The 23530-nt window shown below is 32.8% G+C and overlaps 3 protein-coding genes and 1 pseudogene across 4 annotated transcripts; 2 read left to right on the top strand and 2 right to left on the bottom strand.

Annotated features, from left to right (window-relative positions):
* Nucleotides 1-4330: 4330 nt before the first annotated feature.
* On the bottom strand, nucleotides 4331-9385 carry LOC123916751. Its single transcript, XM_045968280.1, has 6 exons — nucleotides 7601-9385; nucleotides 7378-7516; nucleotides 6999-7146; nucleotides 6658-6903; nucleotides 5951-6211; nucleotides 4331-4855 (listed from the first exon to the last, which is right to left on the bottom strand). Exons 1-5 carry the CDS (start codon nucleotides 9237-9239, stop codon nucleotides 5960-5962), a joined length of 2424 nt encoding a protein of 807 aa, XP_045824236.1. The 5' UTR covers nucleotides 9240-9385; the 3' UTR covers nucleotides 4331-4855; nucleotides 5951-5959.
* Nucleotides 9386-10899: 1514 nt separating this feature from the next.
* LOC123916755 (F-box/FBD/LRR-repeat protein At5g53840-like) lies at nucleotides 10900-13980 on the top strand. Of its 2 annotated transcripts, none has more exons than XM_045968287.1 (4): nucleotides 10900-11002; nucleotides 11338-12301; nucleotides 12412-12590; nucleotides 13626-13980. In XM_045968287.1, exons 2-4 carry the CDS (start codon nucleotides 11348-11350, stop codon nucleotides 13660-13662), a joined length of 1170 nt encoding a protein of 389 aa, XP_045824243.1. In that variant the 5' UTR covers nucleotides 10900-11002; nucleotides 11338-11347; the 3' UTR covers nucleotides 13663-13980. The 2 variants fall into 2 exon arrangements, with proteins under 2 accessions (XP_045824243.1, XP_045824242.1); XM_045968286.1 differs by having other exon boundaries at nucleotides 10900-11070; nucleotides 13626-13959.
* Nucleotides 13981-15741: 1761 nt separating this feature from the next.
* On the top strand, nucleotides 15742-16571 carry LOC123915398 (annotated as a pseudogene).
* A 435-nt stretch (nucleotides 16572-17006) lies between these two features.
* On the bottom strand, nucleotides 17007-22015 carry LOC123913502 (protein ZINC INDUCED FACILITATOR-LIKE 1-like). Its single transcript, XM_045964271.1, has 17 exons — nucleotides 21021-22015; nucleotides 20870-20910; nucleotides 20647-20707; nucleotides 20447-20549; nucleotides 20242-20344; nucleotides 20084-20137; nucleotides 19939-20001; nucleotides 19391-19440; nucleotides 19213-19288; nucleotides 18948-19127; nucleotides 18779-18866; nucleotides 18411-18496; nucleotides 18214-18321; nucleotides 18049-18093; nucleotides 17879-17967; nucleotides 17647-17690; nucleotides 17007-17416 (listed from the first exon to the last, which is right to left on the bottom strand). Exons 1-17 carry the CDS (start codon nucleotides 21424-21426, stop codon nucleotides 17307-17309), a joined length of 1707 nt encoding a protein of 568 aa, XP_045820227.1. The 5' UTR covers nucleotides 21427-22015; the 3' UTR covers nucleotides 17007-17306.
* Between the last annotated feature and the right edge of the window lie 1515 nt (nucleotides 22016-23530).

Genomic DNA, 23530 nt, shown 5'->3' with positions numbered 1-23530 from the left:
TTGATATATAGTTTGCCATGAGACTGAACTTCAAGAGGATAATTTGTTGAAATTGTTGACTTTGAAGACCTAAGATTCTTAACATTGCTTTTATTTAATAAAGTTGATATACAAGGTAAAATCAGTACCTATTTTTATAGCAAATTTTGATTTTCATCCCTGTAAAATAAAATCACTTGTTTTCATTCCTACACAAAATTTTCTTTTGTTTTTAGTCCTTAATGGTTACAATTTTAACAATTTATTGGAATTTTTCTAATATAATACGAACTTATATAGGTTTAACATGATATATAGACATAATATAGATCATTTTGAACATAAAAATGTCATAATATTGGCATTAACATGTCAAAGTTTTGCTCATTAGGGACTAAAAACAAAAAAGATTTTTTTTTTTTTGTAAGGATGAAAACAAGTGATTTTATTATAGGGACGAAAACCAAAACTCGTTATAAAAGTAAGGACCAAAAACATATTTTATTCTACAAATTATATTTATATGTACTTCAATATTACAATTATAAAAATCATAATTTTCCCTACACACTAGTCTTTTAAAATGTGAATCCAATAAACCCCCCTTAATATTGTTAGGTTGCAATTATGTTTGTATCTTCCCACTTGAGTCATACGAGTCGATTTTATCCGGACAAAATAATTTGAGGCAAAAACTCGAGTTTGACAGCCTTAATCCCGATCCCGAGTCTAGAAAAAAAAAATTTAAAAATGTCCGTGAGGTTTTCACTCACCCCATTTTTTAAGCGATCTAGACAATGCGGTACTAATTTAAAATAACGATTTCTCTAAATTTTTTTTTTTAAGAAACAAAATTAGCTCATCCAAATTGACACAAGATAATCAAACCTAAAACTTTAAGGAGAAGCACACTCTCAGGCCATAATATAATATCACTAGACCAACCCAAGTGGGTTTCTTTTTTTTTTTGGTCAGGTAGCCTAGCGGCTTGAAATTCCACCTTTAAAGATGGATAAGTGGAGTGTCCAGAGTTCGAACCCTGGCTCCTGCATATAAAATGCTGATGTCCCAACCAATTGAGCTAAGCTCATGGGGACACCCAAGTGGGTTTCTAAAATAGAAAAATTGGTGCACAATTATATGACATCTTTAATACCAATTGAGTATAAAAATTGATGAACAATATATATATGACATCTCTAAAATAGAAAAAAAACATGATGCACAATTATATGACATTTTTAAAATGATGAAACCACATGAAAATTGTAGGACCATATTATCACGAAGTTTCAAAACACACATGACTTAAACCTCTCATTATGTTTCTCATGTGATATAGCTTATGCCCCATCATGGCTAAAATGTGAATCCCTAAAACTTGTTTGGGGAGACATTAGACACAATCCCCTAAAACCAAAAGTGCAAAGTTGCCAATATTATTCCCCATTGTATTTTTCTTTAATATCCTCTAATCTCTTATTTGTCAACATTTTGACATGAAAAGAAGAGGCGTAAATGGCGCCATTTAGAGGGCTAATATGCCTAAAATATGGACCTCAAATTCTATAAAATAAATAATAAAATTTGGGCCTTGAATTATGCTAAGTAAACGGCGCCGATTAGTGCATGCTAATGAAAGAAGGGTAATTAGCATAATCACGTATTTGGTTTGGTCTCTTTGTTGCTTTTTCTGTATTTTTGCTTTCAAATGTTGTGACTTTTTCTTGGTATCTACCAAATTCTATCTTCTTTTTTCTTATCCTTTTTAGATACAACATTTGAATCTCTCTTTTGGGCGCCATCTAAAATTATATACTTTATTATTTTATTGTTTGCTAATACAAATTAAGGGTGATGGAATTATGTTTATGTTTAAGACTGAAAAGACCTTAAATTTCAATAAACACTTATAAAAATATTTACATTTACCTCATTTTAAAGAAATAGTTCAAAACCGATTTTAAAAAAAGAGTTCATAAATATCGATTTTCAGAGTGAAATAAAAGAACAAAAACAAAACCAAACAACTTAATACTATTATAAGCATTTTATATTTTACTTAAAGAACTATTAATTATAAGCTAGTATATATAATAAAAAAACCTTTTCAAACTCAGCAAAAATGTCGAAATTACTATGTTGGATGTCATAATAGGGTTCGATTATCCCATTATTTGAACTTGAATTTTTCTAACAATTCGTTCGTTGATGAAACTCATCAGTCCATTGAACTCTATAACTTTTCGTATTTATTTATTTTATTTTTTTTGACATAACTTTTCGTATTTATTTATATGTTTGACAATTAGTGTAGTTTGTGGATTCACAAATCAAAAATCAAAATACACACATATATAGTTTGGTTGCGTGGAATGGTGGATGCATGAATAATGAAGAGAATTAATGATGCTTTTGGAACTAACAAAAAAGATCCTTATCAATCTATATAGTCAATAGTGTGATTGATCTTATATATTGGCAAAGGGTTATGAACAGAAGATGCATAAAGAAAGGCTTTTCTAGTTGCTTTCATTAGTGTTCTACGTTAAGTTTAAGTCTCATTTTCTCTTGGTCTATCTTTGGCCGCATAATCACTAAATAAGTAAGCAAATGTTGTGATACTTTTTCAAGGAAATTCAAGTTTGATTTTTCAAGCAAATGCATGAATAATAGAAAAAAACTGTTAATTTTTTTCTTTAAAAGTAAAATTTATCAAACAACTTTAATTTTAGTTTTAAAACTATTATTTCTAACTTTATGATTAAAATAGTTTTTACACTTAAAAAAACAATGCCAAACTGTACCAATGAGGAAAATAAAATCATTTTGTCTTATTGATAATTCAGAGGAGTGTGATTTTTAAGACATAATATTAGGGTAAAAGAACTTTCAATTTTTTATGGTTTATTGACTAAAAGAACTTTCAAGATCTCACCACCATGATGGACTAAAAGCCCAAAATCCAATGTTATCTCTTGAACATCAATCAAGGCTTTAAACTAATGTTTGAACCATTTTCATAATAATATATATTAATAGTTTTCTATATTCTATTATATTGTTAATGAAATATCCTTTTTATAAACAAAATTAATCTATTTGGAAAGCCAATAGGTTTGGTCTAGTGGTGAGAGATTTGTGTAGTATGTACGAGGTCCTAGGTTCAATCCTTATTGCCAACATTGTAAACAAAAAAAAAAAAATTAATCTATTTGGAACGGTTGTCAAATATTATTAATATCGCATTTGATCATTTCAGTGATAATATTTCCTTTGTCTCATAATAATTCTCATTTAACCATTTCATACATATTTTAAAATGACAATTATATTAACTATTGATTTTTTTTAATTATCACAAATGACAAAGGAAAAAATATTTTATAATAGTTACTAAGAATGAATTAATGCAAGTTGGTAAGAGTCTTAAATCCCTTAAGAAAAAATGGTTTGGGGTTCAATCATTGACTCTTGCTTATAAAGAAAATTCATTCGAGAGAGAAGAATTCATCTTGTTTGTAACTTAAATTAGTTTACGGTAACAATATATGTCCATTAAACTCTTTCGTCATACCCACTTTAAGTTAGAATAAACATAGTCTATAAAAAGTGTTCCAATACACCTAAAAAGTCTCACACCACTTGAGAATCGATGCTAGTGATTTATAAACTAATTTATATACAACACCCATACACCTTTAACCCACCAAAGCGCTTTTTACAAGGAATAAAACCGTGAGGGCTCACATACGGCCTAAAGCGAACAATATCTCGAAACGTGGTGTGGCACACTTGAGGGTGGAACATAACATTGACGGTAGATGGAGGGGGCATATGCCACATGACCACTGTTCCAGTAAACCTAAAAAGTCTCACATCGCTTAGAAATCAAGGCTAAGGATGGTTTATATACAATACCCACACACCTTAACCCTCTGAGACGTCTTTTACCAGGAACAAAACCGCGTGGCTCACCTAAAACTGACAATACTTCATAATAGGGTGTGGCGCACTTGATAGAACTGACCAAAAATCATTCAAAATTTTAACATTTAATCACTTTTTTTCTCTCACAAAGCTGACCCCAACATGCACTACATCATAACATGTAAGTAACTTTCAAAAAAATGAAAAAAATGTAGTGTCCCGTTTGGAAACTGAACTAGTTACACCAAAAACATTTGGAAACTTCAAATCAATTTGGTCCTGTATCATTTATTTGAAAATTAAAGCATTATAGAATTTTAGATAATTCAAAATGCATGTAATTGAATTGCTTTAATTAAATTTATTTACTTACAAAATTCCTATTTAAATAACCAAATTTGACACAAACCCACTCACACAGACAGACAAAAAACCAATTTTAGATAAGTAATAATATTATCACTACAATGGTATTAGTATCTAAGTTTAGTCTCTAACTCACTATTTATTCAGAAGTATTAGTATCTAAGTTCATATAGCATATGTACAATCACTACAATGGTTATACCACATCCATTTCTAAAGCTATGTTACTAAGGAAAGCTCATTTCTTATGAATAGATGAAAAGCGATTCTCTTTGCTAATTAGACAGCACGTACTCCGATTATCAAACCAAAGAACCATGCAGCTACAACCATGTCAACAAATGGAACTTTCTGGCCTTGGCATGAGGAATTGTTACCATTCTCATTCGCATTAAGCATGTTCAACAAGGATCCTGGCAAATATCGTATGGGAGTAATCAGAGGTTTCAGTTTCTGTGTCGGCTTCAATGGCATTCATTGTTTGGTTTCTGTGTCGGCTTCAACCGCATTCATTGTTTGGTTAATGCCGAGTCCTTTGCATCTCAAGTGCATAAAAAAATTTCTTAGTTGCTCCAGTAAGCTGCACAAAAAACACGCACCGACTGTTTAGGTTTATTTATTCACTCTAAATGAATGCTCAGTTTACTTTTAACAACTTATGTTAAAAATGATGTTTGGATTACTAAGCAGTAAATACTAATACATAACACCATAATGCAGCAGTATCCTATCAAAGCAATCATATATAGCTTAAGTAAGGTAGCTTAAGTAAGGTAGAGAAGGGTTACAACTTACGACCCATGTTATTATAGATAGTAACTTGATTCAAAAGACTAAATACTATCGGCATACAAGAGTCTTAATCCTAAATAAATAGGGAAATCGGAAATCAGAAAACGGATATTAAGAATCTCTAAGTAATATAAAAACTAATCCTAAGAGATAATCTAAGATACTCTAAAATTATTGTTGGAAATTCCGCCTACATTGCGGTCCACCTCTAGCTGCCTTCATTGCAGCCTCTAACACTTTCATTGTGTTAGGTGTGTAGGGGTGGATTTAGTCCCACATTGCCTGGAGATATGACTTGTGTAGCATAAGCTTTGGCTGCCCTCGCCTTACAAGTCGGTTTTGTAAGGTTGAGTTAGGCTCAACCCAAATTATAAGAATTATAAACTGATCTTATGAGATAAACTAAAATACTGCAACATAATATAAATATATAAGATATTTTTTAATATTCTAACAGTATCAACAAAGAAACAAAGTATATTTCAATATTCTCAAGTAATAGAACAAATCACATGCAAAATGAACCCCAAATCTATGACATCTCAAGTAATAGAACCACAAGTTTTTGATCCCAATTTTAACATTCTTATCCAAGCAAAATAATGAGCCATTGGAATCCACAAATTATGCATTGCATAAAACAAATGCTGCTGTTACATTTAACTTTGGACCCCAACAATGTAAAATTATAGGCTCTAATTCTTGTATCAAAAATAGAAATGCTAAACAAGAGAAGCGGTTGCAACAGGTGAAGTTAAAGGGAAATGCAGTAAGTGAAGTTAAAAGTTGGTAGAACAAATATCGCATTTAGACGTAAGAAGATGCATTAGTATATATTTATTAGAGATTATAAATAAACTAGGAAGTAGAAAATGGGATGTACCGGAATCTCTTAGAGATTTGCAGTTATTCTTCCACCACTTATTGGGTCTGCACTTTTATTTTTTTTGGAGGCTGCACTTTGATTTGAAGCCACTGTGCATAGGTAAGATAATGACTGAAGCCATGAAACCAACATGGGTTTGCGTATGACATCATCAGAATCAGCCACTTGTGAATACAACTCATTCAAAACTATGTTCTGTGCATCTTGTGGTAACTTGGTAATCAACTGTGCCAACAGTTTCATCAAGTTAGGCAAGACCTGAAAAGTAGAAAAGCTTGCATTATTGTAAGTTTAAATTTTAAAACAATATTTAATCCATATACCAATGGCACTTCAAGTTGAAGATGTATCTTGTGTCCGACACAGACACAACATCGAAACATGTGGTTACATTCAATCACTTCTATTTTCTAAATTATTATTACCGGTACCCACGTGCCAGTGTCAATTTTGCGTCAGTTACCATGTCTTTGTGAGTGCTTAGGTCTATATTGCTTAATTTTACATGTGCCAAAAATCACATTACAATACGGTTCGATCCCCCGCAACTGCGATCGGAAGGGGCTAGAACCACTTGATGCCAAAACTGACCCCCAAACCAGATTAGGCGGTCCAGTGGGCCAGATACAAATACTGGTGATGGAAAAAAAAATCACATTGCAATTCAAAGCAGTAGAGTATAATTTTTCAAATTAAAACCTTACTTGTATATCAACAAGGAAAACTAGGCGTAAAAGCAAGTCCATTAATTTCTTGCTTGGTTCTGGCTCTCCTTGCCACTGCTTCCATTCATCAGCCTCATGAGTGAAGATTTCAGAACAGAGTTGATTTGCTTTTTCAACAAGACTGTTAATGCAGTAAAAAGTGGCAGGGCTTCCGGCAGGAAGATGTTGGACCAGTCCTACAACTCCAGAAGCCATTCCCTCGAAAGGAGTAATGTCAGGATATCCCTATATTATTCATATTATTACAATATAATATAAAAATGTATTCGATATGATCAATCACACATATTAAAGACCAAGGTCTTTGGTAGAATCAATACCGATAAAGATACTTGTATGTAATGGAAAACAAGCTTCTCCTTCAATGAAACTCTATCAACTTTTTCAGGTTCCTTCCCCATGGACATAAATGCAGTGAACACAGAATGAGAGGCTCGAGCTACTTTTCCATTCGGATGTTCCATATATCTAGTTTCTTTTAAATAAGGAAATAGATTTTCTGCAGTTAATAATGTGACCAGAGAATCCCCCAAATTTTATTTAACGAATACGAATGCCTGGATTAGTTTATCTAGGACTCAAAATCGATTATAAACAAAATTCTAATACAGATATAAATTTCAGCTGAAAGCCTGAAATGAAACTAATATGTGTAAAAACCAAGCAAAACTAAATATGTACTTGGTTGATATAGGATACAAGAACATAGTTGGAGCTATGATGTCTCCGAAAACAGGGCCAGGCAAAAACTCAATCAAGGTTGGAATGACTCGCAGGTAAAACAAAACACGAGCCGTTTGCACTTCATCCTTGGACCATAAGTATTTGGTTTTCTGATCTAGAAGAACATGAAACTTATAAAACACAAGCCAAAATAAATAAATGAGCTAGTCACATCAAAATGCAAACGAATAAATCATACCTGGCCCATTTGTCAAGTCATCATAAGAAGGCATGGAGTTCACAAAACATGTACAAGCATTCTCATTCTGGTTAACACTCGCAATTACCTTGCGAATGGCTTCCATATACTCTGGCAAGCGTACATGGCGAAAATATTCTATGCAAGAAAACGATACTAGTATCTTCTTTGAGACTTCGGTTTGTACTTCTTGAGAAAATTTAGAGCTCAATTTGTGCTTTGTTACAACTAGTGCAAAGACTACAACCATAAGGAAAGCAGATTCGGTGATTTTTTCAAAATCCTTAAGCAATTCATCATCACTGCCTTTAAGATGCATAGCCACTTTCCTGTGTCCAAAGTAAATATCGTGACAGTATTCCCATATAAGATTTTCCACTATATTCTTATTTTCTTCGTCTGCTAAAACATATTGATTACAGAAAACTCCCGTTACAGCTCCTGCTTCCTTGAATAGGATACCATCTAGATGTTCTTTGATCTCATTAACCTTTAGTCCACCAGAACTTGGGAACAATTCAAACACCGATCCATAAAGACGGGGCAAAGGAAGTATCTCAGTTAACAATGACAAAGCAAGGCATACAAACAAAGAGGAATGGTTTGAAAATGAAACAGTTCGCGTCAATCCTAGCGAAACACACTGAAGTAAAAGCCTATTTTGAATATCATTTCCTGAGTTACTACTAAATCTTAATTTCCTAGAAACCAAATCACTGACTAAAGCTTCCACCCTAACAATCGCAGAAGTCCTCATTTTAGTAACAACATCCAATATCATACCAGTCAAAGAACCATATCTATCTGTAACTCTTAGTACTCCAATCCCAGACATAAAAACAGCGAACGATGCATAGTTTTCCTTAAAATTCTCGAAAACTTCTCTAACAAAAACATTAACTTTATCCAAAAACCCGAAATTAATCAAATTCGACGCAACCCAATCAAACAAATAAATAACCATGAGTCCATGAACAATACTACCTTGAGGCCCATCATTGTCTTTTCCCCAAATTCCAAACAAACAATCCAATATTCTTACAAAATGAACATTTACAGAAGATGACAAAGCATACCCAATTCCAGCAAGAACATTAGGCAATAATTCATCAAACAAACAAACCAACCTACACTTATCTACCAACAATCTACAAAAAATATCCAAGCACGAATTTTTAGTCTTTTCAGATAAAGAATGCACAAAAGAAAAAGCACCCAGAAGTAAAATAGCTTCAGAAAACAAAACATGATTATTTCCATTTCCAAAATCAAATTTTGAAAGAAACCCTACAACCGAATCAAGAATAGGGAAATTGGGTTTTGTTGATTTTCTTATCCATATGTAAAGAAGTCTGAAACAAAGGGCAATGGAATCATGAGAAAGAGAGAAATTTGATGAAGTGAGAATGGAAAAAAGAAGTTTTGCTTGTGGGTCTGCAACATGGAGAGAGATTTGGGAATTGACTAGGGTTTTGAGATGTTGATGATGGTGTTGATTGAATGAAGAAGATTGAAGAGAGTTTCGGAGTTCAGACCAAGCTTGAATGATGGATTTTGCAGAGATTGTTGTTTTTGAGGTGGATGTGATGTTTTGAAGCCATTGTTCTAAGAACAAAATGTTGTCTGGTTTTCTTGACATCTCTTTGTTCTGTGTTGTTTCAATGGCAGAATCGCGGTGGGAAGTGAAGCACTTCTGTGACGCACTTCTTCTTTTTTTTTTTTAATTAAAAACCCCTTAATTTCAAGTTTTAATCTCAACCTTACAATTTTTCTTTTGCCACATGTGATACATCCTGACACTTAACTAGGCTAAATGGATAGCTCCTAAATGGAGCATACCCCAACACGTATAATAATTTTTTATCCAAAATAAAAGTTGTTTTGAAAAAATTGGAATTTTATCCTTCTATTTTAAAATCCGGAATTTTACCCCCCAATTTTAATTTTTTTTGGATTTTGCCTCCCCAAAATTCTGCACAAAATCTACTTTCGGGTCACAACTTCAAAGTTTCACACACAACTCAATTTGGATCAATAATTCACCAAAAGGATACCTAAATGACCGTAATCGAGTTAACTTTCCACATAATCAAACCCCACTAAATTTGGAGTTACAGAGAGAGAATAATTATCATTTTAGTGAAAGTCTGTCCAATTACTAATTTTGCAGAAATATACTTATGACCTTCAAATTCAACATCGTCTGCCAACCACATCGTAACTCCAAATTCGAGGAAATTGAAATGACAACAAGGATAATTTTGTTAGTTTTCCAGACATGTAAATACTATTAAAAAATTAGCTACCGGGTGAGAGACATGACAAAAATATCAGTAGTAGTTACATACAATAATTAATTTGGACAGATCTTCACTAAAATGATAATTAATTTCTCTGTGTAACTCCAAATTTAGTTGATTTTGATTATGTGGAAAATTAACTCGATTGCGGTCATTTCGGTACCAGTTTGGTGAATTATGGATCCAAATTGAATTCTGTGCGAAATTCAAAAATTATAAAACAGGGGTAAAAGTCCGCATTTTAAAACAGAGGGGTAAAATTCCGATTTAATCAAAACAGTGGGCAAAACTGCATTTAAGCCTAAAAATAAAAATAACCATTAAACTATACTTTCAAACATCAACGTATATTATCATTTTAAATATTTTTTAAATACTAGTCCGCTATGGATCACTTGAAGAAGTGATCCATATTAGAATTTTCGGTTAAAACAACTGAATTTGGTAGGGAGGACCACAATTCGATTCTCGCAAATTCGATCGGAACTCAGGACGAGGTTAAAACCACTTGATGACAGAACTGAAGCCCGAACCAAATTAAGAGGTCAAATGAACCGGATATTGGTGGTGTGAAGAAATAAAGTTTTTTTTTTAAACATGTGAAAAAATATACTCCCTCCATCCCAAATTATAAGGGAAAAAATCCCATTTTTTTTGTCCCAAATTATAAGAGAAAAACTATTTTCATATTTTTTTTCTTAATCTCATAAAATTAAATGCAAATTGCATTTAATTTTTTCTTTCTCCCCTTTTTTCAATAAAAAACAATCAATAAGAATTGATTTTACATTTTTCTATGCAATTTATTTCAATGAAAAAACCATAAAAACATATTTCAAATTATCATGTTTTGATTTTTCTCAATAAATATGATTTTTATTTTTTTTCTTCTTATAATTTGGGATGGAGTAAGTAGTTGAAATTAAAACAATTAAATATCAATTAAGAACTTACTATAAAAGTGGAACTATATTATTATTGAAAACAGAAAATCTAGCTAGTTAATCGAGACTTCCAACTCATAACCCTACCTACCTATACAAATCGTGAACTCACCGTACAGCAGCATATGCACTGTCCTCCATCCGACGGGAAGCCAAAGGTATTAATTATTTCTCAGAGAAGTCAGTCAAGGCCGTTCCCCCATCACCCTCTCGACAGCCGTGAATGGTATTTATTTATAATATATTAGAGAATTGATTTTGTCATTTTAAAAAAATTAATGGTGCAACTTATTTTCCGTTTGTCTGTTTTCCTATTGAAATTCGGTGAGTTTAGTTCAATTGACGGGAACATGTTATTTTTTGAGAATTCGAGTTTGAAATTGGACACTCCACTTAGTAATTCTCTAATTAATGAATGATTGAATTCTCTCCACATGCCTAATAAGTAATAACTTACTCATGTTCTTGTTCAATTCTTTCATTCTCCCCACAGATAACCAACAATGGAGGTGGAGAGGCCTAAGAAGATACAACACCGTGAAGCCGACAAAAATGAAGAAGACAAAATCAGTGATTTGTCTGATTGTGTTCTCATTCACATACTGTCCTTTTTGAACACCAAAGAGGCCGTTCAAACCTGCATTCTCTCCAAAAGATGGATTAATCTCTGGAAGAAACTTTCCACTCTTACATTATCTACTTCAGATTTTAAGACCAATGAAAATTTAGAAAAATTCGCGTCTCAGCTTTTGTCTCTTCGTGATCACTCAACCGCATTGTCTGATCTCCGTTTGTGCGCCAATCATTTAGCGATCGCTAGCCCATTCCAAAAGACTATAGAGTATGCTGTTTCACACAATGTCAAACACTTACTAGTCAATTTAGCTGCTATTGAACACTTTCCGTCTTGCTTCTTTTCATGTCTTACATTAACAACTCTTAATCTTTCTGCTTACAATATATTTTTTAACTTTGGCCGGACAATAATATTTCCAGATTTTTTTAATCTCCCAGAATTAACTACTTTGTCTCTAAAGTACTTTACCTTTTGTGGCACCAATGATGGTTGTGTTGAGCCTTTTTCCGCATTTAATAAGTTGAATACTTTGATCATTGACCGTTGTGAAGTTTTTGGTGCAAAAAAATACCTTCGCATTTCAAGTGCTAAGCTTGTCAATTTAACTATACATATGTATGGTTGCGATTCTAAGAAATATTCCAAAACCTCTTTTGGAATTGAGTTATATTATGCTCCAAGTCTTCATGCCTTTGCTTTTACTGGTGGTGAATGTATTCAGGAACTCTCCGGGAGCGAGAGTGTCCTCTCTTCTATCAAACATTTAAATATTCATTTACCGTATTGTTGGAATTTGCGGGAGAATTCATTAATTTTACTCAACTGGCTGGTTCAACTTGCTAATATTGAATCATTGATCATCTCTTCGAAGACTCTTAAGGTACTTAATATTGTATCATTAATTAATCCTACTTTTTATATTGTAGTTTTAAATTTTATAACGAAAATAAGACTTGCAACTGATCCTAATCCTTCTTGATTGCTTATTAGGTTCTTTCCTACTATCCTGATTTATTGAAGGTTAAGTTCGATTCCTTTTGTAACTTAAAGACACTGAAAATAAAAATGGATGGACCTCATGGACCTTCATCTATACCTCAAGGAATGCTGGACTTTTTGCTTCAAAACTCGCCCTCGGCAAAGGTTGACTTCATCAATTTATTTATAAGGTGAAAAGTGCATTCAACAACTTTTTAAAGATAAATTGTTTGGTTTAGTAATTTTATATTTGCATGATCCTTTTCTATTTCCCACAACATCTCTGGTTATACTAACTTACTTTCAGTGGATAAATAACAAAAAGCTTATTTACAGGAAAAAATGTATGCAGCTTGAATCACATATTGGATCAATTTGAATAACCATTTAGTTCATAGTATAGCTTCACTGATAGTACTAATTTACACAAAAAGGCATTAGAATGCATGACTAAATTTTTTTGTAGGTGCTGTTGAATGTTGCTTTGCTTGCAAGTTAGCATTTTTTATGATTTTGCTTCTGACAAATTTAGGAGTTCAAAATTACATATTTATCAGAATGCATGGCTAAAAATGTTTAGAATGTTATGTAAGGGTTCCCAAAATTGAAGATGTAATAGATTGATAATTGCAAATTGATTATTGAATTAAAAGTAAAATTTATAGATGAGAACCTAATTAGAATTGATGTTCTTAGCACAAAAGAAACATTAAGGAAAAGATAGAAGAAGATTAAGTCTAAGACTTAATCATTAGTCTACAAGAGAGTTCCAAAGAGAGAGAGGAGAGACTTCATCAATTTTCTTCATAGCCACTATTGATTCTCATTTCACTATTTATGCACAACCCTAGTCATGTGTCCATTTACCTCAACCAATTATGTTATGCCAAGTGTATTTCCTCATATGCTATTTTGATTCATAACATATTAGTTTTGAGGTCGATAGAAATATATCATAATATTTTAGATGATCCATAAATCAAAACTAACAGTATAAATTAAGGATCTTTTGTCATAAAGTTTGAAGTTGAGAGAAACTAGATAAGTTTAAGTATATTGAAGATATCGATCGAAGGATTAACTTTCTTTTTATTTGATGATTTACTTATCTGGTAGAATGAAAATGACATGCTTGTTTGAGTTTGTGTAAGGCTCGTAATTTGAGTTTATTGAAAAATTAATACAAGTTCTTGGAGTTAATGCTGTGATTTCGCAATTGAAACCAGGCCTGTTGCATCGGTGAACAAAGCTGTTGGTTGCTGAAAAAACAAATGGTGACAGATACATAAGTTTTTCTAAGAACATTGGAATCGTGAGAGAGTCCTCAAAGTATCGGTGCATATATAACGAACACTTTTGCTCATTTCCATTTGCTAGACTTATTTATGGCATCGTTTGATCCATATGGTCAAACCCTTCTTAGTACAAACACTTTTATATATATGAATTTATTTTCCTGCATTTTAGTATATATTGTTTCTATTTTGATTCATGTATTCCAACTACTTTGAGGGGATTTATATATCTGAATATTTGTGAACGGTTCATGTGTTTGATCATCCTTTATTGTTTAATTTGGAGCATATGGTGTAATGCATGTGGATTAGAACTTAGAAAGTCTCATTTTTTTTTTCTTTTCGAAGAAGCTAAATTAGTCCACTCAAATTGGTACCAGAGAGAATCGAACCTGAAACCTTAAGAAGGAGATCACTCCCAGGTTCCAAGCCAATACCATCAGGCCAACCCAAGTCGGTTTAGAAGGTCTCATTTAACTTGATGACAAAATACTATGAAGTTCATTTCTGAATCTGTTAACAAGTGGGATCATTACAACTTAAATATTTGAAATGGAGATTTGGAATAAGATGAAGGTAAAAGAAACATCAGTAGTGGTGTTAGAAAATATCAAGTTAATGACCAAATATTATGAAGTTCATTTCAGAATATACTAATAATAATGCTATAGCTTCATCACGAATTAAGCTCATCATGCTTAATATTTGGTAAAAGAAACACTATACTTACGCTTATCTGTAAAAAAAAAAAAACTAAACTGCTCACGCTTAATTAAAAAGAATATCTATGTTTGGTTGGTGCAAATGGAGTCCCGACAATGAAACATGTCAACCCTAAAATCCAGAAAAGCGGAGGGCTGCTCCCATGTCTGAGCAATCGAGGTCGGTCACTCAGAAAATAGATCGTTCTGGCCAAAGGTTCATAAAAGCTGGTAGCCCATTACATATTATAATTAAGCCTAATATAAGCGCTCTCCATTATCAAAATAAGGTGTACCGCCCACAAAGCACCTCATTTACAGCGGATAAATGCCCCTCGTTTACTTCGCCTACAAGGCTACAACGGATAAGTGACCCAAACACAATATATTCATGACTCTGTGGGACCCACAAAACGGTCATGCATGTCATTCTCTATATAAACACATGTGCGCTCAACCTCAAGGTACACACATTTCATCCATTTTATATACTCTAACTTTCAATACTTACTGACTTGAGCGTTGGAATACTATGGAACGACTAAGCACCAGAAAAACCGACTTAACTGAATAGAAATCACCTGGGTTATGCTGCTAACACCTCAAGTCCCAAACTCATTGACCTTCGACCCAACTGCCCATCCTCACCTTACAAGTCGATTTTGTAGGGTTGAGTTGGGCTCAATACTCAATTATAAGAATAATAATTTGGATAATCCACTTTGAATCAACGTTGGGAGGATCGTTGAAATCGTCTTCTTCTACACTTGCAAGATGGAGGAGGAAGAGTGATTGTCTTCTTCAAGTTGTTGAATAGTGAATCATTGAATAAGCGCAGCTTCTGATTTTTAGTTGAACATTGAAGCTTCTCTTCAACTCTGCACTTGAATCTTGATTCTTTTTTAAACTTTTCCGGTAGTAATCTTCATCTTGTTACGAATTTTTACATAGAACACCAGAATTCTATTTTAAGAATAAATTTCCAGGAATTAAACCATAAACCAAACACTTTTTCCATATTAGTCGTGGAATAAGATTCCAACCTTAATATTCCCAGGAAACTTAATCCCAGGAATAAATTGTGCATCATTACAGTCGAAGAAATCCACTCGACCTCGTCGAAGAAATCCTCTGTCGGCTTCCTGTAAAGCTGCTCTGTCAACTTCGATGCATCTGCAAATCATGGAATTCTCTAATAACAGATCCCATATTTGCCAAAAAAACACCTTTCTCATTCATCCACGCGCCGCATACACTTTGTAAGTAGCTCCCTTTGTAAGCTTGCTCGGAAGACGTTGCTTCTAAGCCCTTCTCTTCACAAATTCAAGAAATTACCCCGTTTTCAGATGCCGAGGGAGTTAACACCTATAACTGACATTAAAACTTATGGATTCGGCTATGATCATGTTAACTATAATTACAAGGTGGTTGTTGTTTTAAAGTATCCTATAGGTTGGAGGACTATGGAGTACAAAGTTGAAGTCAAGGTTTATAGTCTTGGTACCAATTGTTGGAAAAATATTGGGGAGTTCCCTTTTGATGGCTTCCCATTTCAGTTTTCGGGAACATTTGTGAGTGGCACAATTAATTGGTTGGCGGGTAAAGATGATAGTAGGAAAAGTCCATGCTTTATTGTTTCTTTTGATTTTGGAAAATGAGTCTTTTCAAGAGGTTCCCAAGCCTGATTATGGAAATATAGATGAGAATTTTGTGATCTTAGGTGTGTTGAGGGATTGCTTGTGCTTGATTTGGGGTCATGATATTTGGCTTATCAAGGAATATCGAAATAAAGAATCTTGGACTAAATTGTTTACCGTTTCTTACATGCGAGAGCCTAGTAAGTCATATGTATTGGACAAGGCAATATATATTTTTGAGGATGATAAAGTGTTGCTTGAATCTCATGGGGGTTGGGGTATGAAATTGATTGTTTACGATCCCAAGATTAATACTTTTAAGTTTACTAAATTTCAAAATAAGAGTGTTTATAATTCAAGGTATGGTGGCCCAGAAGTCTTCGTTGAGAGTTTGATATCTCCTTGGTCTTATAATGTTAGGATTTAGATGGAGTGCTTTGTCATTTGAGCATGAGATTCAACTACAATTAACCTATATGTTAGTTTCTGTTTATGTTATTTATTATTTTGTACTTGTGCTGATTAATGGTCAATGAAATCTACATATGCTTCAACTGTATTTTCTGTAATGATGAGTTTTTGGTAGAGAAGCTGTTAGAATCTTTGGTTTCCTATTTTCTGCATTAGCGCTGTTTTTGCTTTCCTCTTCCCTTATTCCTGACAAAATCAATCCCTAATTTTCTGCATTGCACCCTCCAACTCCAAAACTTTCCATATTCTCAGACTAGTGATAAACCGGGAGCATTTGTGACTGGTAGCCCTAATTGGTTGGCATATGATCCTTTCAGTAGTTATCCTTTACACATGTCTTTGAGTTTCAAACTGCATACGTTCAATGCAGCTCAATATGAAAGAACTATGTAGGTCACGAACCTCGATTCCTTGCAGTCAAAATTTATTACAAACACTTGTGTTTGTTTAATCGTTGAATAGAGAGATCTGAAAGCTCACATAATGATTTCGGCGACTTAGGATTCAAAATCTGAATATATAAAATTTTATAACATTGGTATTACATCAATATTCAAACGGAATTAATCATTCTAAATGCAACTGATCTACGCTGGAATTTCTGCACTATATCATCTATTCTGAAAGCTAAACAATTAATCAAATTCCAAATTTGCACAAAGGAAATTCCAACAAGTAGTCATCCAAACTTAATCCGGCTGTCATCAAATGATATTGTTGTTAGGTTGTTGTCCTTTGCTGACATTAATTGGCGACACACATTTCCCGTTGCTAATGTTTCGCATCTTTTCCAACATAATATATCAGTGCAACTGCTCTGAGGGAGTTTTTCTTTCAGTCAAGAATGGTTTGAATGTCAACAACAATGCAAGTCCTTCAATAACATTAAGCACAAAGAACACCAGATGAGGGCCTGCAGTTGAATGTTCAACAGTAAGCTTCAAATAATGAATGTGTTTCAAGTGTCGGACACATGTCAGTCACACTGGAACATGTTACATTAAATCACTCTCATTTTTTATATTATTATCAATGTCTGTGTTAGTGTGGTGTCCGGTGTCTATGTCTGTGTTTATGTCCGGTGAGAACTCTTTATGCTAGAAACAATATTTTAAATTGCGGTAGCATTTGTAACTATGATACCTGGGAGGAAAGAAGCATCCATCCGCTTTTGTGACCAAGTTAATCTGCATTTACGCAAGTCCAAAATAAGAACTTATTTATAAGTCACATAGAAGCTAAAGAAAGAAGCCATTAGGTTTGGTCTAGTGGCGAGGGATTTGGGTAGTATGCTAGAGGTCCTGGGTTCGATCCCTAGCTCATTGTAAACCAAAAAAACATAGAAGCTAAAGAAAGAAACCAAAGGGATACTCACATTGCACCACCTGCTGCAGGGCCAATTACTTTGCATGCTGACATAGCAGTTATGCAAATTCCATTTGCTACACCTCTTTGATGTTGATCCTGTTTTCCAAATTATAAACATAGCATTACAAAACTTTTTTAAGGAAAATCTAAAGAGTAGTACCAAAATTAAAACTTTACCACTGCTTTATTTTGCAGAATGAATAAACCAGTAGAAATTATCTCCTAAATCCACCAAAAGAATACTGTTAGGCAAATTCAATGAAGATCAAAATTTTCAATAAAATTAAACCGATCTCTTGATTTTTGACGAGTTTTAATTTATCAAAATAAAGTTTTACTTACAATGAAAAGATTCTTTAGAATCGAAGCACTATATATCGATATGTACAATGTGAAGCCTGAAAACATTGTCATGAAGGGGAAGCTTTGCAAGATTGGTATAGATAACACCTACAAATATATGGTGAAGACATGTTTTAAATTAAACGAAATGATGAAATTCGGAATCTGTGTATTTGTCACAAATGGTGAATGCTAACCGCTGCGATTCGAGCAAGGACAATAGGTCCACAAATTTTTTGCACTGATTGATATAAGCCAAGCTGGAACATTATAATAGCCATACCTGAAAAGTTGAAAAGTAACTAATCAACATAACTATATATACTTTTGATGCAATGTGGCTCAAGTTTATTCATATTATGTCTGAATGAAACCGAATTTTAAGGTGAAGATTGCCTCTACGCATAAAATAATGTTCAGACCATCTTACATCTGATGTGAGACTCTTCACAATATACATCCCTTTCGTGTAATTCAAGTTTATCATTCTAAACTATTCCACTGAGATATGAAGTTAGGAAGGAAAAACTTCTCCTAACATGACTAAATATCCACTGAGATTTACCTGATACTGCAAGAACATTACCAACATCATTAGTTCTGAAGTTCAAACCGCCCATCCTTCGAGGACTAACAGTCCATAATGAGAAAATCTGACAAAATGAAGAGTAGAATAAGATAAATAGATGCACAGATAGATGCATAATAAAAGCAGAAGAGAGTCAGAATGATACCTCTGAAAAGGCAATGTCATGAATCGCGAAAACACAATAAACAATGATAGATGACATTAAGGGCCAATTTTTGAGAAGGCTTTCATTTTTTTTGATCAACTTGTTTTTATCAGTTTCATTAGTTCCATTTTCTAAAGCTTCAATGTTTTCTGTGGACACTTTGTGGTTATGAAATGTCTCCTACATTGATGCAGATATTTTCGATCGTTAGTATTGACGGTAGAAATAAGACAAAATGAATATATCTAGTATTTATGATACATACTGGAAGCCAAATGCAGGAAATTGCTACTGCTAATGCCATAGCTGATACAATGAAGCATGGCAAGAAGTATGGAAATCTGTAGGGAAATTGAAGTTTTGACAAATGAAACTCAGTCAACAACAATGCAGAACCGAATAAAAGATTAAAGTTTACTATAAAATAAAAAAAATCCACTTACTTGTCCCAAAAGGAATCCTTTCGAAATATATTTGGATATTTCTGTACTGGCTGAAAAGCAAAATTTCACAAACTTTTAGTGAAACAAGTGAAAAAGGTTTAGTTTAGGTGAGTTGGGTTTCGGGGCTCACCAGGGTCAGGGAAGACCATAAGGCACGAAGTTACTTACCATCTGAACCGATCTTCATTGACAACATAGGACTTATATTTAGGAGAAAATTGTTTCCCAAAGAGGCTTATATTATTTTAAAAAAAACTGGAAGGAGAGGGAAACTTTTATTAATTAAAGTGACACTAATGACCATTTTACAGCGGTATCTGAGAGAATTTAAACTTTGCCACTTGAGATTACAAAATCAAACTTACCACTGAGCTGACACCTCATAGAAAGAAAACTTATATTTTTAGAGAAAATGGCAGCACCTAAATTTAAGGAAACAGGTGGAATGGAAACTCATGTCTTGCAACACAAGTTATCTTATGTCCTAGTAAAAATCCATGACTTTTTTTCTGACATATTTTACATCAGAAGTAACAAATGAAAATTACCTGAGCAAAATAACCTCCCAATGCAGGTCCAAAGACCAAACCTACTCCCCAAGCAGCTGCTACCTGAAATCAGATCATAGTTTAAATTATTACAACAATGGAAATTTGATTAAAAAATGTATATGCAAAGGTCAGTGAGACTTACAGTTGATTGGCCTAAAGCTTGGTATTCTTCTCTAAATATTTCTGAAGAATAAGCCTATTGATGAAAGAGGTTATGAAAAACAAATTATACAAATAATTAAACTGAGATATTCAATGATACAAATCCAAACATTTAATATAGTGTCTTGACTAATATACCTTCATTGGTCCAAGCAAGCCATTTAAACCTCCAAGAAAAAATCTCATCATAACAGCCATCCAAAAACTTGTACAAAGGCCAAATAGTGTGTTGAAAATTACACTGAAATCAAATAAGCATCATTGATATCATGAGAAGAAATTTTCATTATCATATCCAAACATACTTGAAAAAAACATTCATCTCAGTTGCATATATACTTACACAGAAATAATTCCTATAATCACAACAGGTTTTCGACCATATCTATCGGCTATCATTCCCCAAAATATGGATGTTAAAGCTCTACCAAGCATGTATGCAGATCCTATAACATTTTCACAGTCATATGAAGATAAGAAATAAAAAACTTAAGATTCTATGTATTACATAAAAGAAAGAAAGTATACTAAAACTAATCTTACCTACATAACCAGCATAGTAACTGATGTCTTCTTCTGTTTTAGCAATATTAAAATCCTTTACCTGATAATATATTGCTAATATATATTATTTTCAGAAGTAATTACGATATGTGAATATAATTTATTGAAATACAATAGTTCGCACACCCTGATCCAAAGTAGATACGCCACTAAGTTATAATGTGATATAATGATATTAATAGGACAGAGTAACTAAACTCACCATGAAATAAAGGTAAGGAAAAAGAGATGCTATTGGAAGAGCTGTATATGACACAAAACGAAGAGTCATTATAGAGATCATAGGACAAAGTATAAATATTTTCAATCATAGGGATCAAATTATAAGTGGAAAAGTGATTGCTTGAGCTTACAGCTACATAACACAACAATCCATATACTGAAAACATTTCTAAATGTAACATCCTGTTTCAATTCTTTGGCTTGATCCACCTTACAACCAGGACAATTCTCATGATAATGTAACAATGGCTCTCCAAAATTTTCCATGATTATATATAACACAACTCCACCTTTTGTTTCCACCCAAATTTCTCTGTAGTGTTGTGCTTCCACTCCAAATCCTTTTATATGCAAGAAAGAAACTACTAATGTGCTGTCAATTAAAATTATAATTTTGCACTTCTGGTAAAAAAAATTACAAGTTGAGGAATACAAAGAAACATAAGGTATCTTCCAGACACAACTATGAAGATTAACCCCCTTAAGATACTGAGATCTATTCATGGGATTAACTTCTTCCGATAAATGTTTTTTCATACGCAAACTCTAGACTAAATGGTTAAGGTGATTTGTTACGTAATTTTTTATTTTTTTTAACAGACAACAAGCTGTGCTACTAAACCTTGTTGTACAGCGAAACCAATCCCTCAAAAAACTACATCCAAAGACCTAGATGACACAATCTCTGGTGCTAGGAAGTGAAAAGTATCAAATGTAAATGGTATATAAGCATGTGTGTTGTCGGAACACGTTTTCTCATGTTTGGTCATTTTCCTTGATGCAACTTTAAAAGTTGTTTGTCCCATTGAAAATTCCCAATCCTCTGCCCCACGTGTGGGGGAACTTCAATCCTAAACCATCCACAGGGCGAAGTGTCGATCTCCCTTCTTATAGATTAGGTAAGGTCATGAAATTTCCATAATTGAACACAGTAATAAAAAACAGCAAATCATTGAAGAATTGAAAAGGAAGAATGTTGGTGCACAAGTGGTCACATATATATGATGACTGTGGAAATGAATGTGGACATAACACATGTGATGATGTGAACGTATCAAACAAGTACGTCCAAGAAGATGGGAGTAGTGATCTCATAATATGCCATTATTATGAATCTATGATCTTTATTATGCAATGTCCACAGATGTCGAGAAACCATATGAATTTAATTCAGTCGTTTTTTTTTTTTTGACAAAAATTCAGTCGTTTTCTTATTTAGCAAAATTAGAGTAGTTGGCTTGACCAAAAAAAAATTAGAGTGGTTGGCGTTACTGTAACTAATATGCAAAAGAAAAGAAAGATTGTCGGGGGGATAATAATTGAGTTTAATTGATATGCACTGACGGTGTAAAATAGTTTTACACCATCGTCCAATAAATAACCATCATTTTGCCATGTTATGTCAAGAAAGTGAGGTGAAGTGGGGTGATGTGGCGGAAAACATGGTTGATATTGGTTGACAGTATAAAATTATTTTACACCGCCAGTGCATATTAATTAAATCCATAATAATTACTACTTCATTCGTCCCACAATGAGTGAGTGGGTTAACTATTGTATACTATTACTTTTCTAAAACAGTCAACTGACTCATTCATCGTGAAATGGAGGGAGTAATTAGGCAAGGCAACTCTTTTTCTAAAGAAACACTTGCCAAATTGATCTCATCATCAAACTAATCCATCACTAAAAAAACTCAACATTTGGCTATTGTTTTTGGGCTTTGGCTTATATAGTATGAACAAGGAGATCATGTCTTTTATGATGTACAAGTTAATGATATCATTTTAACAAATACGAATTTAACAAAATTTATCGTTAGATTGATAGTTTATATCATATAGATGATCAATATCAAATTTTAAAGAAATTGAAAATCATATGATATGTCATTGAGACCCATCAATGTTAACCGTAAACACCGAATATGATTTTCAATTTCTTTAAAATCTTACATGGATAATTTATATGATATAAACTATTAATCCAACAGTGAATTTTGTAAAATTTATATTATATCATTAACGTGCAACATATGCATCACCTGTACTTGTTAGAATCAGCCCTTCATCAATATATTTTATTCACCCATTCATTGTTATAATATTTTGTAATTTATATAAACTAGGGGTAAACCCGTGCGTTGCACGGGTTCGATTAAAATATTTAATTAAAATATTTTTATAAATAAAAAATAATAATTGTGATAAGTATAATCATATATAGTTAAAAGATAGACATTAATTTAAAATTTGATTATATTTAATATTAGTATATAAGTATAAATTAAAAATTAAAAAAAAAAAGTTGTTTAGAAATATGAGATTTTTCATTAATTTATATCGTAGTTTTGTTTATAATTTAATGTAATAGATCTCTTATAATATTTTAGAATCATATTTTATTTTAATAGTGTAATCGTATAAGATCTTAGTTTTCTTTATATGAATTGCAACTGTATAGTCACATCACATGTACCACTTTGCTTTTTATTTTTGATGTATTTTTTTTTCAATAAGATCTTAGTTTGGATGTTGATTTTCTTTATAAGATCTTAGTTTATTTTTGTTATAAATGTGAATATTTTTTGTTGCCAATATATAAGTTTGGATGATGATTTCATATATATGAATTTAGGCTT

The sequence above is a fragment of the Trifolium pratense genome, linkage group LG3 (genome assembly GCF_020283565.1).
Source record: "Trifolium pratense cultivar HEN17-A07 linkage group LG3, ARS_RC_1.1, whole genome shotgun sequence".
In the NCBI taxonomy this organism is placed as follows: domain Eukaryota; kingdom Viridiplantae; phylum Streptophyta; class Magnoliopsida; order Fabales; family Fabaceae; genus Trifolium; species Trifolium pratense.
This window is presented reverse-complemented; position numbering and strand designations above follow the sequence as displayed.